At 41.1% G+C, this 21,140-nt stretch overlaps 1 protein-coding gene across 1 annotated transcript; it reads right to left on the bottom strand.

Moving 5' to 3' along the window:
• Window positions 1-15,675: 15,675 nt before the first annotated feature.
• Window positions 15,676-19,296, bottom strand: gdf9 (growth differentiation factor 9). The gene is made up of 2 exons (XM_079500762.1): window positions 18,800-19,296; window positions 15,676-17,245 (listed from the first exon to the last, which is right to left on the bottom strand). Exons 1-2 carry the CDS (start codon window positions 19,164-19,166, stop codon window positions 16,332-16,334), a joined length of 1,281 nt encoding a protein of 426 aa, XP_079356888.1. The 5' UTR covers window positions 19,167-19,296; the 3' UTR covers window positions 15,676-16,331.
• Window positions 19,297-21,140: the final 1,844 nt, after the last annotated feature.

Here is a 21,140-nt window from a genome sequence, read left to right as displayed (position 1 = left end):
AAGTTTGTAAAGCAACTACTACAGATAATATTTCATGTTCTTGCTGTCTACGAGGAAACCACCTTCGTAATTCCTTTATTGTCTCCACCAGGCCGAAGGCATGGGGAGAGAGTATGTTTTGCACTCCGTCCGTCCGTCCGTGTGTCCGTCCGTCCGTCCGTGTGTCCGTCTGTGAACAGCTAATCTCTGGCACCGTTGGCTTGATCGCAGCCATACTCTGCACACACCCTGAATGCCAGAGCTGAACCTCTGCCCCAAAGTTTTCACATTGGCCTGTTATAGCGCCACCAGGAGGCCGCTTTGTGAAAAACAAATGTTTTGACAGTACACCTACAGATTTTGTCCAAACATTACGCAAATTGGTACACAGTCTCTCTAGAGCCATTCAACGAAACGGGTCTTTCAGATTTTTCAGACTCCATCCTGATTGGCTAAGATTGGCTTCCAAAGTTCGCAGGAGTTCTCCGTTTCAAACAAAATGCTGCAAATCATGAACACATCGTGTGATTTCCGTGAAATTTTGCACGCACATTCCCACTAGGTCGAGGAAGAAATGCCACTTGAATATTTTCAACTCAGCCTAATGGTGGCGCTATGACTGGCCGAAAAGTGTTTTTACCTCTAACTGCACGGATCTGTGGATAACTTTGTATGCCAACTCCCTAGACGCCAACGAAAAACCTTTGCCTGGAATTTTTCACATCTGCTCTTTATAGCGCCACCAAGAGGCCGACATATGTAAAACACATTTTCTAATATTATATCCAAATTTCACGCAAATCGGTACACATGCTCTCCATAGTCATGTGATCAAGACGGGTTTGTTTGATTTCTCATAATCCACCCTCATTGGCTACGATTGGCTTCTAAACTTTTCAGGAGTAGCCCGCTTTGTACCCGTTTTGTACAAATCGCCACAACTACTCAACGCAGCGTCCGATTGTGGTGAAACTGTGCATGCATATTCCCACTAGGCTTTGGAAGAAATGCCACTTGACAGTTTTCAAATCAGCCTCATGGTGGCGCTACAACAGGCCAAGCCGCGTCACACACACACACACACACACACACACACACACACACACACACACACACACACACACACACACACACACACTCACTATATTGCTCTTAAACATTTTGCCATACATCACACACACACACTCCTATCCTCCTGGTGGAGACCTGTGCCCAGAAGGGCACTTTTTCTAGTTGATTCTGTTGGTTATCTCTGCCCTACCAAGCTATGTACATCATATGTTGATGTGTTGGTTATCTGCAGCCTACCAAGCTCTAGATTCTGATTTTTTTCCCATGCTGTATTGATGTATCATTGTAGGAGAGATGACAGGCAAACGTTGATCAAAATAACAATTCTACACCATACCCATTTAGGACTGAGACCAGATTCTACTAAATGTTTTCTAAATCATTTTCTGAAAAACCTGTTTCTATAAAAGTGGTTTTCAAACTATTTCATGTCAAGGACCCCAAAATATGTATGTAATTGGCCGTGGACCCCAATCTTAAAATGTTGTTTCATGGACCTCCCAGAAACGTTCGCTGTGAATGAATATTATATTCAAAGATTGGCACTCATTTCACGATTTCTCAAAAATGCCAGATCTACAAGTTTAGATCGTTACTCTGTGCACTCTGTGTATGAGCTTGTAGATCTGCTATTTTTAGTTTGTTATTTTTTATGAACTTGTTGATCTATTCTATGTAGATCTGCTATTTTTATGTTGCTCCCATGTAATGGGTCCCTGGACCCAGGGATGGTCGTTTAGATGGGTCCCAGGAGTCCTACTTCAACGACGTTAGAGTACAGTAGGCCTACTGAGTACAGTATTCCATCCCAGAATCTAAGGATGTAATTTTCACTTCAAACTGCAATGATGCAAATAGCCTGCATCCTGTCCGGTCTCAGAGGAAAAAATACGTGAATGTGAGTTTCGCATTTCCCATTCACGTGAATGGGGAAAATTAATTCACTAACTAATTAATGTCTTAGCAAGGAGATAGCACACGATTCCCGATGAAGCCGGTCGTTTTGACATATGAGTGGGTGCGGCAAAAACTGGGAGGAGTAGCGACACAATAAAGTTTATAGGCCTAATATACAATAACGTCACCTTATTAAACTAATGGCCTAAGTCATTTTTTGCCGAAAATGAGTTTTTGGCCTAAATCAACTCCTGGTGATGCTGGCCACCTCTGGTAAAATCGCCCCCTAACGTAAAAGGCCTCCCTGTTACACCCTATTAAAAAAATGGCCTATGTCAAGAGTGAGACTTAGGCCATTTTATTTTGCCTAAGTCATAATAAAATGTGACTTAGGCCATTTTAACACACCTTTCAAAATGGGACTGAATGGGACTGAATGGGAGTGAATGGGAGGTACTGTTACTATGGGACTGATACTATGGGAGTGAATGGGAGGTACTGTACTATGGGACTGATACTATGGGACTGAATGGGAGTGAATGGGAGGTAATGTTACTATGGGACTGATACTATGGGAGTGAATGGGACTGAATGGGAGTGAATGGGAGGAACTGTTACTATGGGACTGATACTATGGGAGTGAATGGGACTGAATGGGAGTGAATGGGAGGTACTGTTACTATGGGACTGATACTATGGGAGTGAATGGGACTGAATGGGAGTGAATGGGAGGTACTGTTACTATGGGACTGATACTATGGGAGTGAATGGGAGGTACTGTTACTATGGGACTGATACTATGGGAGTGAATGGGAGTGAATGGGAGGTACTGTACTATGGGACTGATACTATGGGAGTGAATGGGAGGTACTGTTACTATGGGACTGATACTATGAGAGTGAATGGGAGGTACTGTTACTATGGGACTGATACTATGGGAGTGAATGGGAGGTACTGTTACTATGGGACTGATACTATGGGAGTGAATGGGAGTGAATGGGAGTGAATGGGAGGTACTGTTACTATGGGACTGATACTATGGGAGTGAATGGGAGGTACTGTTACTATGGGACTGATACTATGGGAGTGAATGGGAGTGAATGGGAGGTACTGTACTATGGGACTGATACTATGGGAGTGAATGGGACTGAATGGGAGGTACTGTTACTATGGGACTGATACTATGGGAGTGAATGGGAGGTACTGTTACTATGGGACTGATACTATGGGAGTGAATGGGAGTGAATGGGAGGTACTGTTACTATGGGACTGATACTATGGGAGTGAATGGGAGTGAATGGGAGGTACTGTTACTATGGGACTGATACTATGGGAGTGAATGGGAGTGAATGGGAGGTACTGTTACTATGGGACTGATACAATGGGAGTGAATGGGAGTGAATGGGGGGTACTGTTACTATGGGACTGAATGGGAGTGAATGGGAGTGAATTGGAGGTACTGTTACTATGGGACTGAATGGGAGTGAATGGGACTGAATAGGAGTGTATGAGGAGTGAATGGGAGTGAATGGGAGTGAGTGGGAGTGAATGGGAGCTACTGTTACTATGGGACTGTCACTCCCATTCATCCCATTCACTCCCATTCAGTCCCATTCACTCCCATAGTATCAGTCCCATAGTAACAGTACCTCCCATTCACTCCCATTCAGTCCCATTCACTCCCGTTCACTCCCATTCACTCCCATTCAGTCCCATTAAATCCCATTCACTCCCATTCAGTCCCATAGTAACATTACCTCCCATTCACTCCCAGTCACTCCCATTCACTCCCATAGTATCAGTCCCATAGTAACAGTACCTCCCATTCACTCCCATAGTAACTACCTCCCATTCACTCCCATTCACTCCCATTCAGTCCCATTCACTCCCATAGTATCAGTCCCATAGTAACAGTACCTCCCATTCACTCCCATAGTAACTACCTCCCATTCAGTCCCATTCAGTCCCATTCACTCCCATTACCTCCCATTCACTCCCATTCACTCCCATAGTATCAGTCCCATAGTAACAGTACCTCCCATTCACTCCCATAGTAACTACCTCCCATTCACTCCCATTCACTCCCATTCCCTCCCATTCAGTCCCATTCACTCCCATAGTATCAGTCCCATAGTAACAGTACCTCTCATTCAGTCCCATTCACTCCCATTCACTCCCATTCACTCCCCTTCAGTATCAAATGTCTTTGTGCTCTGATATAATTTTAAACACTCTGTGGCTGACCCTAAACCATGGTCTATTAAAAATAATTGGAATAAAAACATTTTGCCTAAGTCACTTACTGCAGTAAGTAATTTGGCCTAAATAAGGTTTATAATTGCCATAAATGGCATGTTCAGATATTGGCCTAAGTCATTTTATCCTTACATGTTACATGATTGACATACAACTTTATTTGTATGTCAATAGTCATATTTTTTCATATTTTTTGGAATTTAAATAATTAAGAAATATAATATATTCTACATTTGGCACAGTTTTTTGTGTTTCCTGAAAACCTTGAAAAAATGACTTAGGCAATTAGTTTAATAAGGTGACGATAAATAAATGTTACCAATAACAATAACACTAAAAAGTGTTACAATTACAATAGTCTGGTTGCAACCACACTAATTACATAGTTTGGTTTGTAAGATGACTGTTAGTTCATTCTATTGGAATAATGGCATGGTTCTGTGGCAAAATAAATATTATGCAACAATGCTGAATCTGCAGTACATACACATATCCCATTTACTACCCAGGGGGCAAAGGGGGTTGACCTGCATTTGTCATAACATACAAAGTTGTCCACCAGAAATAATATCTATGACCCAGTAGGATCACAACCTATATGGACAACCCGGTCAAGTTTTGGGCGAACGTCCAATATGGCCGCCCCAATATTAGCCCCTATGGGGGGTGAATAGGGCAAAATTGTACACATTACAATTCCTGTAAGATCCTATTACCCAGGGGGGCAAACCACCCCTTTTTGATTCTATTGGGTCATAGATATTTCTGGTGGACAACTTTTGATGTTATGGCAAATGCAGGTATCCAAAATCTGACAGGAAGTCTCTTTTCTTTTTCATGTTTGCAGCCATTTTGACAATATGCAAGCTCAAGCATATATGTCCCTTCTGTGCCATGGATCTTAGCCAATGGACTAATATTGCTTGTGTTTGCCAAAACAGTCAACAATCATGGTAGAAATCATGGTAAAGCACTATTTCGGGTAGCCACCAGACCACCAGGGTAGCCACCAGACCATTGGGTCCAGACACACCCAATAATAAAAATAGGTATTCCATTGAGTCTCTCATGGTCAGAAACCATGAAATAGACACCAAGTTTGCATTTCTAGCTCATCTGGTTCAGAAGTTAGAGCCAAAACCTATTTTCTTGGTACTAATATTGTGGCGGCCATATTGTGGCGGCCATATTGGATTTCATGGAAACTTGCAATACAATTTTTTTTCGTATTCATATCATTGATCAACCTGAGAAGTTTTGTGGAAATATCTCTCAGTTTAAAATTGTGCCCTATTCACCCCCCATTATAACTAATAGGGGCTAATATTGTGGCGGCCATATTGGATTTCATGGGAACTTGCAATACAAAAAATGTTCGTATTCATATCATTGATCAACCTGAGAAGTTTCGTGGAAATATCTCTCAGTTTAAATTTTTCCCCTATTCACCCCCCATTATAACTAATATTGGGGCGGCCATATTGGATTTCATGGAAACTTGCAATACAAAAAATGTTTGTATTCATATCATTGATCAACCTGAGAAGTTTCGTGGAAATATCTCTCAGTTTACATTTTTCCCCTATTCACCCCCCATTATAACTAATATTGGGGCGGCCATATTGGATTTCATGGAAACTTGCAATACAAAAAATGTTCGTATTCATATCATTGATCAACCTGAGAAGTTTCGTGGAAATATCTCTCAGTTTAAAATTGTGCCCTATTCACCCCCCATTATAACTAATAGGGGCTAATATTGTGGCGGCCATATTGGATTTCATGGGAACTTGCAATACAAAAAATGTTCGTATTCATATCATTGATCAACCTGAGAAGTTTCGTGGAAATATCTCTCAGTTTAAATTTTTCCCCTATTCACCCCCCATTATAACTAATATTGGGGCGGCCATATTGGATTTCATGGAAACTTGCAATACAAAAAATGTTTGTATTCATATCATTGATCAACCTGAGAAGTTTCGTGGAAATATCTCTCAGTTTACATTTTTCCCCTATTCACCCCCCATTATAACTAATATTGGGGCGGCCATATTGGATTTCATGGAAACTTGCAATACAAAAAATGTTCGTATTCATATCATTGATCAACCTGAGAAGTGTCGTGGAAATATCTCTCAGTTTAAAACTTTGCCCTATTCACCCCCCATTATAACTAATATTGGGGCGGCCATATTGGATGATCAAATCAATACTGTGTGAGGAATTAACTGGATTTCAAATGTTTTGAATATGCTGATATGGGGAAAGAAATAAAAATGGCCACCAATGTACATCAAATTACTTCAAATTACACCTAACTTCTGTTCTGTTGAACCTAGAATGGTGAGGTTAGTGCCTATACCTACAGTATGTTATCATGAATGAGTAATTGTATAAAAATTAAATATGATTGGAAAATCTCTTATATTTCACACAAATGAGACAATACAGTATGTGAGGAACTAAAGTTAGATATTGGAATATAATACCCCACTTAGCCCAGCCTCTACCCGTGGAAATCGTGCACTTTACGATGACATTTGGCTCACAGTTAAATCATGCCATAAGGGACATTTTTGGCTAACATGGGGCCATCGCAGAGTTGTCCCGTGGTGACCTGGCCGCCATTTTCCAAAATGGCCACGACCACCTGCTGTTATTTTACCAATTCAGGTTTTCAAGGATGAGGAATACAGTGCTACAGTACTATTTACAACATGCACATCAAAATGTGTAATATCGATGTAGTACTGTACAGTACATGTGTTCAAACTGACATGTGAGAGTCAAGTGAGCCCAGGACATCAGCCGGCGTATTCCGTGTACTACTCCTCATCAGACCCCCTTCCAAATAAAACCAGCTCTGCCCCTGAGTCACCAGTACCCAGTGAGGTCATAACACCAGGAGTGTACTCCTAGCCAGACCCCCTTCCAGCTGGCCAACCAGCTCTGCCCCTGAACTGCCAGTATCCGGCATTGCCAGAACACCAGCCCTTGTACCCCCCACCAGATAACACAGTGGAGCAGCAATACAGGGGGCCACGACCTACCATCCCCGACTTCACCAACAGAGACCCGAGTAAGTTTGCCCGCCTCAAATTATCACTCAAACCTGCTGCCATCCAACGTCACCCAGCGGTTACCTCAGAAAATGGGCAGATATGCCACAGTTCTGCATGGTTCTGAAGACGGAGTGCGAGGCTGCAACCCCACCCTAAGAGACAGGGAAAGCTAATGCATACTGTCCATTATGTGAGATTAACGAACACTTCAGTGTACTAGAGACTCATGACAGAACCGATCACAGAATGGATTCGAACCAAGAAGTGGTGCTGGCGCTGTGGTAGATCACACCTATAGCTGCCCAGTGTGATCTCAGGAGGCCATGTAGCCTGTGCATTGGCAAACACCTTGAAGTCCTGCTTGAGGCCTGATGAGAGCTGTCTGGTGAACACCACTGCCGAGGTGCTGTACCTTGACAAGCCAGTTGACGGGAAAAAGGTCCTACTCAAAGTAGCTTGAGTTATATTTCACGACGGTGACTGTTCCCTCGACACTTATGCCCTTCTTGGCGATGGGTCAGAACGCACAATGCTTCTTCCCGCTGCAGTGGAAATACTCGGCCTCAACCGAACACCTGAAGATCTGCCCTCAGAACTATCAGGCAGGATGTGCAGACACTGAATGGGGCATGAGTGTCGTTCTCTGTGTCCCTATCATGTCAGAATGTCACAGAACACAGAGCTCATTGAGAAGTATGGAGAAACACTGACAGGAGGCCGCCAAGATACAATGCCCCAGAGACCCAGAGTGTGCCACTGCCGCAGCAACGATGTCATGAGGCAAGTCTCCACCAAAAACACTGTGCCTTAAAGGGACGAGTCAAAGGTCAGAAAGCCCACCTCCTGTATGTCCTGTCAGTAGCAACTCAACCTGGCTGCGCCAGGCTAAACTCAACCTGCACCTGAAATAGACCCTCACCACACCTCATGTGGTGGAGTTATTGGTAAAATAACAGCAGGTGGCGGCCATTATGAAAAATGTCTACCATGGTCACAGGACAAATAGTACCACTGTATTCCTCATCCTTGACAATGTAGGATTAGTCACCAGAATCAAGATCCTAGGTGGTCTAGAACCTGAATTGGTAAATTAACAGCAGGCGGCGGCCATTTTAGAAAATGGCTGCCATGGTTACCACGGGACAAATCTGTGATGGCCCCATAGTCAACAATGTTCCTTATGGCATGCTCCAACTGTGTGCCAAATGTCATGCTTTTATTGTAAAGTGCACAATTCCATCAAAATACTGCACATAGATGCTGGACTACTTGCTATTTTTGTGGATATACACCAATACGGGGGGGGGGGGGGGGTATTATATGTGTAATATGGTCTAAGTACCAAATGCTACTCCGGATTGTGAATCCATACATATCTCATGTGTTCAGATTGGATAATTCAATCAAAAGTTACAACAGAACATGTTTTGCTAATGGGGGGTACGCCCCCTAGAGGCCATTTTTTTTATCTGGGTGGTTGCCACTGAACCAAAATGGTTCTATAGACCCTCACCTTCAAATTAGTAGTGAAAGTTAAACTTTTACATGAGTTGTAAATGACAACTAAATTTAACATTGAGACGGAACCCCACTACATGAAAAGCTACTTCCACATGTTAAAAGGTATTTTTATGTGACACCATGAAATTGTCGGTGGACCAACCAGTTCATAGGGTTCACCTTCATGAGGTACGGCCACAGTGCAGAATGGATTATTAGAATAACCTTGAAGCAAGGGACCGTGAATACCTTGGCCCTGAGCAGATTTGTGTCTGGCCACTGCGAGGCTACTATAAAGAGTGGGAACACAATTTTTCAAGATTTAGAAAAGATGTCCTGGTCAAAGGTATTTCACAAGACCATCCCATCTAAAGTGAAGATGGTGGCAACAACAGCCAAATCCATTCAAATAATACACTCAAAGTGTATGACCTAAATGCTATCTATTCAAGGGTCATCATACTCCTGTCTAGTGACTGTGAGGTTCATGTGGAGGATGCCCTCGCCTATGAGCTGGCACCAATCTTAACCGCCATGTTCACTGAGGATGGGATGCAAATTGAGAAAGCCAAGTCCACCGGCATGGGACCCAGAGTAGTTTGGATGGAAAAAGACACATCAGGCCACTGAGCCCTAACAATCTACCTGAAGAATACAAACCTGCCCCAGATGGCATTTGTGCAATTATAAAGTGTGCAGCATGCACACTTTATAATTATGTGTAATAATAATGTATAAGTATGAATGATTATATATGGTTTGTCATGCACACAATGTTCTGTTGATGTTTTGGTGTAGAATGCTCACAATAGGGCTGAAGGAGTTAATTCATCAAGGGGTTGTGGTGGAAAGGAGATATGACCACTTCCACATTTATTTTGCAATGAAAATGTGTTGCATTTGCATTGATTTATATTGTATTTTATGGGATTTTGCTGTTTTAAGCATGAAGGGGTTAATATCTAAAAATGCCCTATTCTGAAATCATATATATTGTACATATCCACATCCATGGATAAACACTCTAAAAATAGCATAGTAGCCAAAAAGTGAACCCGGACATGTTGAGTACTCCAACGTTTTATGTTAGAAATGTTTAGTATGGGTCCCCAGCATGTAGAAACTGCCGGATGCTAACTTGCACGTTTTCATAATTGGCATAATATGTGACCATACCAATTACAACCTATAGCAGGCAAAATATTAAAAATGTCATCATGCATGTAGCATGTGACATGTCAAACTAGGGGGTTTTCATGATGCTGAATCCATTCCAAGCATTAGTTTTGCAAAAAAAAACACTCAACGAAGGGACCCTCAGATGCCCCGCGCACTTTACCCACGCACAGAATCTGTGCCTCGGTAGCACCGAAGCGACATTTCAGGTTGAGGACTCCCCATCATTCATCCCAATATCGAACGTGGAAGATATCAACGGGGTGGAGCAACAAAGATTGGTAAATAAACACAACATGGCCAACTATATCGTCCTGCTCCTATGCTACACAGGCTAAAAAATACCAATATAATAATAATATATGGGGGTAAAGTGTGACATGTAGAAACCATGCTGTTTTATCATATTCAGTATTGCATCGTGTATAGTATATATAGTGCATGTTGAATTATCTCTGGTCAATAGCCCTAATGCCCTTTGCTGGCATTAGAGCTATGGACCAGAGCTAATGTTGAATGTGACTCGGATGAAACTTCATCCCTGATTACAACCAAACCAGTCTTGGTGCTTTTCTGGTTTCATCTTCTTGTTGTATTCACTTGTGCTTGAAATGTAGGCCTACCCATTCTACAAGCTGAATAAAAATGTCAATCAATCAATGATGTATAACGTCATGTGAATCACATTGCAACTTCACAACAGAACCATGCCATTATTCCAATTTTGAACATATTTGACTAAGAACATACCAGAACAACCCAGAACAATGTAAATGATTCAGAATTGTTGCATAAGCTATTATTTATTTTGCCACAGAACCATGCCATTATTCCAATAGAACGAACTAACAGTCATCTTACAAACAAAACTATTTAATTTTCACTTATATCACCTTTGTTGTCATGTCTCACATATAGCCTATCAATAAAGGAACCATGGATCTGCATGTCAATAAAATACACCATGTCATTTTCACTTGGAACTGCAATGATGCAAATAGCCCAGGATGCAGGCTATTTACATCATTGCAGTTTGAAGTGAAAATGACATCCTTAGACTCTGGGATGCAATACTGTACTCTTAACGTTGTTGAAGTAGGACTCGTAATATGTCCCTGGGACCCATCTAAACGACCACCCCTGGGTCCAGTGAACCATTACATTGAGGCAACATGTCACTCACTAACAGAACCATGTCAATAATTGAACCATTGCATGATCACATCATGAACACAACACCAGATATCTGTCTAAACACCTGAACGTGGCCAGAGTGCATGTGGTTGTCGTTTCAAGTCATTATATCACAGTTGTACAAAAATTGTACCATCAAAGCCCATGTACAGTAAATCATGTCTCACAGTCTGTTTCTCTGCCCAATAGGCAGTACCGGTACACAGCCTACCGGAACTTTGTCCGTTGGTGCTAGGGATGTCTGCTCATCAGAACGGTCGTTCCCTCATGCGTCTTCACGAATATTCTGTTATTTATGTTGGATCCAAGGACTCCAAGCATTTCAACCTGCCCCCTCTACCAGAGTCCTAATTTATTGTAATAAAATACCATGTACGGAAATTATGCATTTATAATGTCATATAGTCCAATGCAATGGTTTTCAACCAGTGGCCCTGACCACCAGTGGTCCTTGAGGGGATTCCAGGTTGTCCCCATGGGCCCAGCTAAATGGAGAGTTTGTAACCATTACCAATGGACCCTTTTTAGATCTGGTCCATTTGGTTTCATTTTATGCTCTCAAGAGTACAATTATTGCACATGCATTACAATTCAGGATTCAGGACAGGAACCCTGTTTGGTGCATTATGTTATACTTTGAAGAATATTGAAAAATAGCAGATCTGCATAGAATAGATCAACAAGCTCATAAAACAAACTAAATATAGCAGATCTACAAGCTTGTAGATCTGGCATTTTTGAAAAATCATGAAAATGAGTGCCAATCTTTGAATATAATATTCATTCACAGCGAACGTTTCTGGGAGGTCCCTGAAACAACATTTTGAGATGGGGGTCCACGGTCAATTACATACATATTTGACATGAAATAGTTTGAAAGCCACTTTTATAGAAACAGGTTTTGGTCTCAGTCCTAAATGGGTATGATGTAGAATTGTTATTTTGCTCAACGTTTGCCTGTCATCTCTCCTACAATGACACATCAATACAGCATGGAAATGTGAACAACATTTTATCCAACAACGACAATATTCTATGTCTTGGGTCTTCTGAGAGGCTAAAATCTCAAATGGTAGTCTGGGTCAAATTCTGAATAAATAATGATTTTTGATTAGGGATGCAAGAAATTCTTGGCTGATACCGATAACAATTTAGCCAATACTGATATTGATATGTTTATTTAGTTAGTTATTTCCCCCTTTTGTGTCAGGGAAACAAATACATATTCAATCAAATAAATGTTCAGAATCCACAGCTTGGTAGGCTGCAGATAACCAACAAACCAACATATAATCTACATAAGCTTGGTAGGGCAGAGATAACCAACATACAATCAATAAAGGAATTACGGTAGGTGGACAGCAACAACATGAAATATTAGCTGTAGTTCCTTTACAAACTTCACTAGTGTGGGAACATTCTACCAATGAATGAAAAACAGGAATACTTTTAGATAATTAATTGAAAGTAAACAATACTGAAGAGTAATTTATAAAACTGTTATTGGAAGCCAAGAGGGGCCAAAAAACCTCTATGGTGAATCATGAGCATTGGGGATTTCATGTCTCACACGAATCAACACAGGATGGGAGGACAAAGCAGCCCATGTAACTCCAACACCAACGGACGAATTTGCTGTATCCCAGGTGCCTGTAATAGCGGCATGACCTGTATTTGGAGAGACATGTTTTTAGATTCATCATATACTAGTACTACATTTCAATTTCCTATCATGATACAAAATTAGTTTGTCTATTATACTCAAAACATTTATGTATTATGTTGACAGTACAGCATTGAGGTCATGGGGGTGACCTGCTGCAGTCAAGTGCATGGATCTGCAACCTTTTTGACATGTTTTCATTTCCTCATCATCATTTTATCACGACCACAATCACATGGTATGGAGCACAGATTCACTATTTTAACAGTGGAAGAACATTTTTCAGAAAAGCACCGAATTTATAGATGACTTTTTGTTCTTCAGATTTTAGTAATGCAATTAATTTAAACATAGATGGGTGGGTAATAAAATTAATTGGCAGGTATTTTTGCCTGAAATTCATAATGCTAGTATTCTTACATTCCAACAAAACATGGTAGGCTACTCATCTCCAATTCTGGCTTTATTCCTGATAGTGTCATATCAACATGAAGTGACATATCACATTCAATGCTGTATTGTAATATTTCTAACTGGTTTTGATTGTCTAAAGGCAATACATGACCTTTGTGTTTTATTTATTTCCTTTCACTTCATTTTGATTGATTCAATCAATCAATCAAAATGTATTTCCTTTCACTTCAGGGTGTATAATGATAATTAGAATCAAAGCACTAACACACATATCTCCCAGACAGAAGCCAGGGTGTACTTTGTGTATAAATGTTGTGAGTGAGTCACTGTGAGTGGACTAAAATGTCTAAACGTTTTGTATATAAAAACTCTTATAACACTTATGCCAGTTATCACAAGCCTCCCCTGTGCTTGTGTTGGCTCTCCATAGAAAAGTAAGGGCTACAGCACACATTTTCTTTGGGGGACAGTATTTCACAAAGTCCACGTTGGAACATAATCTTACTAGATCAAGTGGGGGTGACGTTCATTTACCAAGTTGATTATATCGATATGTTTTAGCCTGTATAGTGTAGCCGTTGTGAACGCGAAGAGTTGTGTTTATTTACCAAGCTTTGTCACCCATGCGATAATCAGCGGCCATGGCTTCACACCTCCGACAGCTCCATCAACTGCCTCCGTAGCTGCTGAGCCAGAAGCCAGGGGTTCAAACTGGTAGGGCAATGATGGTTGCTCCACTAAAGTCCCCATCTTCAAATAACGCTTCGCTAATGGTGCCAGAGTCCGTCCTCCATTGCAAGATGCGATGTGTGTGTGTGTGTGAGAGAGAGAGAGAGAGAGGTCCCGCGCCCCCATGTGTGTGTTACAGTATGCCTGCATGATCAGGTCTCACTGCGGGGACCAGAGGCAACGCAGCCTCCCCGGGCCAAAACTGCCTCAAACCCGCGGAGCGGCTCGGACAACCAGGGCGATAATAGCGATATTGATTATTATTTACAATGAATAAACAAACACACAAGTTCCCTTGAACAATGTTGTGGTAACTAAGGACGGTATTGCAGAGGGTATACATTTCGTCCTGTGGCTGAGAGGGGACGAAAGGAAGGGAAGAGAACAGCGGTACATTAGACAGGCGCTGCGGCGATGAGAGCTGTCAGAGCGGGCAGAGGCCACAGCAGACAGTCCGTAGTCACGCTGCAGGGCTGCGGGTCTCAGAGCGGGCAGACAGGGGTGTTGGTGACCGGGGGAACGTGGGACTCGAGCCCGAAATTTGCGATTGTGCTGCAGTTCCCCTAAAAAATCCCACGCCAACCTCAGTTGCATTCTAACTAAGAGATTCGAGCGAAAAAATATTTTTTTCCAATTACATTTATAGCCAATATGACGCTAAATGTACCGTCAAAAACGCTAGCCTGACCTAGTAGCCACTTGTTGCTAGCGCCGTAGCGCGTCGCGCGTGGTTTCAAACTGTTTTCAGTCAGACCACGTGATGTACAATACCAGCAATAGGAATTCTAGGAATGTCAGCGGACCTTTAACTGCGAAACGTCGACTTTGCACCTGGCTTACTCTAAACCAGTATATGGCTCTGCTCTAAACTATGCACACAACTTTATATACTGTTAATCGAATAATAAAATGGGAATATTCTTTTCCCTAAATAGCATTTATTAAACCAATGTTATGTCCATGGTTGGTATGTGAAGCATTTGGACTTTATTTTATTTGATTTATGTATGAATTATTTGTGCTAAAATGGCTTCCCGGCCATTAGCAACATAGATACCGGTATGTGTATGTCAGCCAAATTCCAAATCCAATACCCAAAATCTCACTCGCTCACTTACAGCAGTGGTGTTACGATGAAATTGGTTAATACATGCCGAAATATGTGACCATCTTGTGGACTAAACACAATTTACATGGAGGTCTTTAAATACGTTGCCTAAATACCGCTAGAGTGAACTCTGCCTATAAACAAACCACAATGATTTACGTTCGGACACTGAGATTATGTGATGTCCACATGATTGTCACATATTTCAGCAGGTCACCTGGAGTGAGCGAGTGGCCGAGATTTGGGGTATTGGAATTTTGTTTATGGGTAGCAATAATTACAAATAGTTTATTTTATGCATTTAAATGTCCTGATGAATATTAATACACAGGACCAGTTTACTTTTAACAATCCACTCGTGAGCATTTCATAGACTAAACCTTTCCATTGGCATCTTAGACGGCTAGACGCTACTGCCATCACGTGGTGAAGCAGAGAAAATAAATAGCTGGCAGTACCACATCAAGTAGATCGTTTCATTGTCATAAAACCATTGCCAAGAAATACATTTATTCCATCCATGGGATGTTATGAATGTATTCCATTTGTCTTTACTATATGTTTATTGGAAATATTGACACATTAGTAATTCAGTATAGAGCAACTGAGAACAGACACCACAATCTCTGCATGCTAACTTTTTTTTAATTTATATTCCTTTTTTTCAAAGTTTCTCATAATGTGAACAGCCATCCATCAGATGAACACAGACATAGTACATACATTCAATTTACATAAATAGACATGACATGCATTTAGAGTTAGACAGAATTGTCAGTACAAATTCATAAGTATGCCGTCATGTGATGACCAGAGGTAATAAATACACACTATTTTGATAGATTTCCATTAGGGAAAACAGTTGTCAGACAATCATCTGTAATCCCAAGGGATAAAAAGGAATGTAAAAGGTATGACATATTACCGTGTTAAATAATAGACAGACCACCCACCACCTAAAATAAATTAAGAAAAACTTTAAATAACAAATTATACATTTTCTTCGTCAAGTGCATCAAATTCTCTGTTAAAGAAACACCCCCACCTATTAATTAAATAATAGAAAACAAATCAAAGAAAAATAAATTACAAATGTATTCATTTTCATTGGAATAAAACAGCTCACATCAACGTTTTACAACTCCTAACCGACGTCATTGAGCCTAGGCAGGTTATGTAATGGTCAACATCTAGTGAATTAATCCACTGCTAAGAAGGGTTTATGGTCGATACGCTGTCCAGCTTGTACTTTATTCAAATACATAATGTAGAAGTGGACTTAGCGACAAGTGCACCTGGTGGCCACCATATCTCTTAAATCCTTAAAGACATAGGATCCATCCTTTTCGAATATCATGACACTCAGAGGTCTGTAATGGGAGGGGACGCACGAGGGTCTCGGCACAGAGGAGTCCAGCTTCTCATAGATTATGTTCTGTACCATGGTATGGACAGGGGATCCGTAGATGAAGCCCATTGGACTCGGACACTGGCCCCTGCAGTACCTGGGGTTATACTTGGGAGGGAAAACGATCCAGTGGTCTAGTTTGAGCTGACTGAATCTCACTCTGAAGTCATACAAGGAACAGTCGTTTGTTTTGAACTCAGAGCTGGGACGAAGGTCCGGTAGCTGACTCTCCAGGCTCTGCTCACCTCTTTTGCTCTTTGGAGATTCCCTCCTGATTCTCCTCCTGCCGCCAATCCTTCGTTTGGGTTTGAACTCCTCCCGGTCAAGTTGGTTCGTTGAAGTAACAAGTCTCTGAGCTGCTTTCCCAGGCGACCACTGATGGGCTTGCTTGCTGGGGTCATTGAGATAGAGGAGGAGAGATAGAGACCGCATAGCAGGTTCTATTGGAGTTTTGTTCTTGTCCCCTGCACAGCTCAGCTTGATGAGCAGATGCAGGTTCTTCCTCTGAAACCTCAAGATTGGGAGGAGAAATGTGCTGATATCAACCTCCACCCAGTTCTCCCTGCGACGTCCGTTTCCACTTACTGTGAAGTTGGTAGAGTGGAAGCCGGGGCAAAGCATACACTGGTTCAAATCCTTCTGCTGCTCTTTGACCTTCAGGTAGCACACAGCAGAGAGAGGCACTTCTTGGTGTTGGTCAAAAGAAAGCAATAGAATGGATTTCAAAAGCTGCTCATTGTCTCTCAATTGATCCAGGTTGTAGAAGACATCCTCCATAAATAACTCTGTGGGGATGAAATCATACATCAGTACAGTACGCTACACTGTCAATCACAAAAATGGGTACAAAAAGAAAACCCTCATCCATTTAATGATTTTACAGAACTTAATTGAGGATCAACATACACCCACATTACTTAAAGCACCTCAAGTGCTAGGCTATGCATTGTTGACATTATATGTGAATGATTTGAATCAAATCAGAAAGTTTTATACCAATTATAAAATATATATATTTTTTGACAGCATGGTAAACCCTGACAATATTCTATGATTGAAGCGTTGTATAGTCACTTCATACTGAGTCATCACTTTATAAGTCATAATAATCACTTCGACTTCGTCAGTCATTCAGCAAGTGATATTTTGTTGTTGAAATAGCTCTATTTTCATTAGAGGGTCCTTTACTAGATAATCCAGCCAGAATGTGAACCCAGACATGTTGAGTACACCAAACTTTTATGTTATAAATGTTGAGTATGGGTCCCCACTCCCAGCATGTAGAAACTGCCAGATGCCAACTTGTATATTTAACATTTATTTAACTTACCATACCTTTAACACTATACTGTAGCCTATATAACTAATTGAGCAATTTTTATAATTGGCATAATATGTGATACCATTAACAACCAATAAGGGGGGAAAAAGCTAAATTTCATCATGCTTTAAGTAGCATGTGGCATGTCAAACTAGGGGGTTTTCGTGATGCTGAATCAATTCAAAGCATTAGTTTTGCACAAAAAATGTCAGCACATTTGGGCAAGAGCTATGGCTGTTTTTAGCCCAGTGGGTGTTTTTTTTGCAAAACTAATGCATGGAATGGATTAAGCATCATGAAAACTCCCTAGTTTGACACGTCACATGCTACATAAAGCATGATGAAATTTAGATTTTCTTGCCTTCTGTAGGTTGTTAATGGTATGGTCACATATTATGCAAATTATGAAAATTGCTCAACATATGCAAGTTAGCATCCGGCAGTTTATACATGCTGGGGAGGGACCCATACTCAACATTTCTAACATAAAACCTTGGTGTACTCAACGGGGCTCTATGGGCTGGCTATTTGTTTTTCAAAATAATTTAAATGTCTGAAACATTATCATCAAGTGACTTACTTTACTTAATCCTCTTATCATCAAGTATAATGTGTAAACAACATTTTTGATTTGCACAACAGTGATGGAATGTCAAACGAATCTATGCCACCAATCTATGCCGCCAAAGCATGTTTTATACAAATGTAGTGGGGGTCTCTGGGGGTCCCTGGCCCTGCTTCGTCCCTCTCTCAGCTAAGTGGTCCTTGGCCTGAAAAGACTTGAAGACCCCTATAGCTAGAGAGTTCAGTAACAGTCTCTCTGTCTCTCCAGCAGAGTCCAGCTCTTTTAATAGTAAACAGAAGATCATAAAGATGTATTTTCAGGTCAGGATAGCCAACCAATTTTGTCCAATCAGGAGAGAAACTCAAAAGCCATACAGTAGGCTATATCATATCATCATTCATGAAATTACACAAAGAAGTAAAACCTACTGGACACACACACACACACACTTACCTTTGCTTGGGTCCATACATTCACCCCGAGGCTTTATCAGTCGAATTGTGTTGATTTGGTTGTTGTCCCCCCCATTCAAACTCCTGCGCTCCCTCGACAGCTTCTTATGAACATCTCTCATGTATCTTATATATCTGTAGTCAGGTTTCATCAACATGTCTTCTTTTAGATCTGTGGTCCAGCTGTTCTTTCCGTGCTCTGACATGGCTTTGAACAATGAGGAGAACATGAGGGAGGGTGCATGAGGGAACACGTCAACATCTAGAGATTTCACCACGAGGCCACAAGGTCCACTACTGACAAGAAACATTAGAACACATGCACGGAAATAATGGAGTAAAACTGACATCAGCGTTTGTGTCTCCATTACAAAATAAAAAAGGGGAAAAGAAAGGGGAGAGAGTTCAGGTCATCTGAACTACACGCTGAGTGCCACTAAACCCCAGTAGGTGTTTCCAATCAATCATCAGTAAAAACTGACGGGGATGGATGATTGACCCGGCTGTGATTGACTTCAACTGAACTCATTTATAGCCTACGTACTGCCGTGGTTCAAATCAGCTTAATTTATTATAGTGTCCCAGTTCCAAATTTGTCTCTTCATTTCTATGTCATCACTTCCAATTGAACCTTGATTGGATAAAATTGATATCCCCACCTGAAAATGCATTTTGTAAGAGCTGGAGAGAAACGATATCAGTTACTGAACAAACAAATATGCAATGATTATTATCAAAATACAAAGGTTTTTAACATTTATTTAACTTACCATACCTTTAACATTATACTGTAGCCTATATAACTAATGGATTCCCAGATTGCCTTCAAAAAATAAACAGATACAAGAACACAGTGCAGTGAGTCTCCATAGTCCACTCCTGACATAAAATACAGTAGTATGAAATTGTGTATAATATTCTATTTATAGTGACTCATAGGAATAGACTATGTGACAACCAGGTATAGTCTGGTGACCAATGTACACAGCACCTGGGTGAGCAGTATGGGTTAGCGCCCCAGCCTGTGCCCAAATTATAATCCACCACTCCTGAATGAAGTGCCTGGTGCTGGGAGCCTGGCGCAACGCACAGGTCAGTCCAGTAATAATGTAATTTGACCTCAAACTAATTGCAAAAAAACCAAACTCAGCTGATTTTGTATCTTCAATATATCCTGAATAACAGAAAAAAAGTTCCCTGGAATTGTCTGAGGGGAAAGTGTTGAAAATGGCCTGTACAGTATGGCCACCATAGACATCCAATATAAGGCAAATATTTTCTAAATTTCCTTTTGCTTTAAGTAGCATGTGACATGTCAAACTAGAGGGTTTTCATGATGCGGAATCCATTCCAAGCATTAGTTTTGCATAAAAACACTCCTTGGGCTAATAACGGCCATAGCTACTTGCCAAATGTGCTGACCTCATCACATTTGTGATGACGGCTGTGGCCGTTATTAGTGTGTTGTTATGCAAAACTAATGCTTGGAATGGATTCAGCATCATGAAAACACCCTAGTTTGACATGTCACATGCTACTTAAAGCAAAAGGAAATTTAGAAAATATTTGCCTTATATTGGATGTCTATGGTGGCCATACTGTACAGGCCATTTTCAACACTTCCCCTCAGACAATTCCAGGCAACTTTTTTTCTGTTATTCAGGATATATTGAAGATACAAAATCAGTTGAGTTTGTTTTTTTTGCAATTAGATTGAGGTTGATCCTGTATTTTCCATAGAGTTCCTGATGAGGAGGGGGCCGGACAGGAGTTAACCCACAGAGCCTAGTCCTTCCACGTGCCAGAATCTGGTTCTCCCAGTCCTGGCAGAGTAGTTCCGGAGCAATGGATTGTGTGGCCTTGGTCTTGCCCTAATGGGACTGATCGAGGGTAGCTACTGGGACATAAGTCAGGACTTGATCACCCCGGCTGGGTCGCCTGAGTGAGGGGTATGCTGTTCGAGAGACCCGAAACCCTGATGACCTTGGGATACATCACTGAGGATACGTCCCAGGTGCATCCATGCGATGTTTGTTGTTATAGTATGTCATTTTAATCATTAAATATACAAATGTAATAAACACTATAACAATAAAACAAAAAATATAATAAACACAACATATTGCTATTATAACATAGTGTATAGCATAGTATTACATGATTTACTATAACACTAATAGTATGGCATGTTTTAGTAATGACATCTTGTAATGTTGTTTGTGCACAAGACAGTGAAAGAATGTTAAGGTCACAGGAGTCAGAATGCGATTTAAACAACTGGTTGAGGAATGAGCCTCCAGCTCCTTTTCAACCAATACAATACACAGTATAATTGCTCCAAA

The sequence above is a fragment of the Electrona antarctica genome (assembly GCF_951216825.1).
Source record: "Electrona antarctica genome assembly, chromosome: 1".
NCBI classification, from domain to species: Eukaryota; Metazoa; Chordata; class Actinopteri; order Myctophiformes; family Myctophidae; genus Electrona; species Electrona antarctica.
Note: the sequence above shows the minus strand (reverse complement) of the source record. Positions and strands in the feature narration are given on the sequence as shown.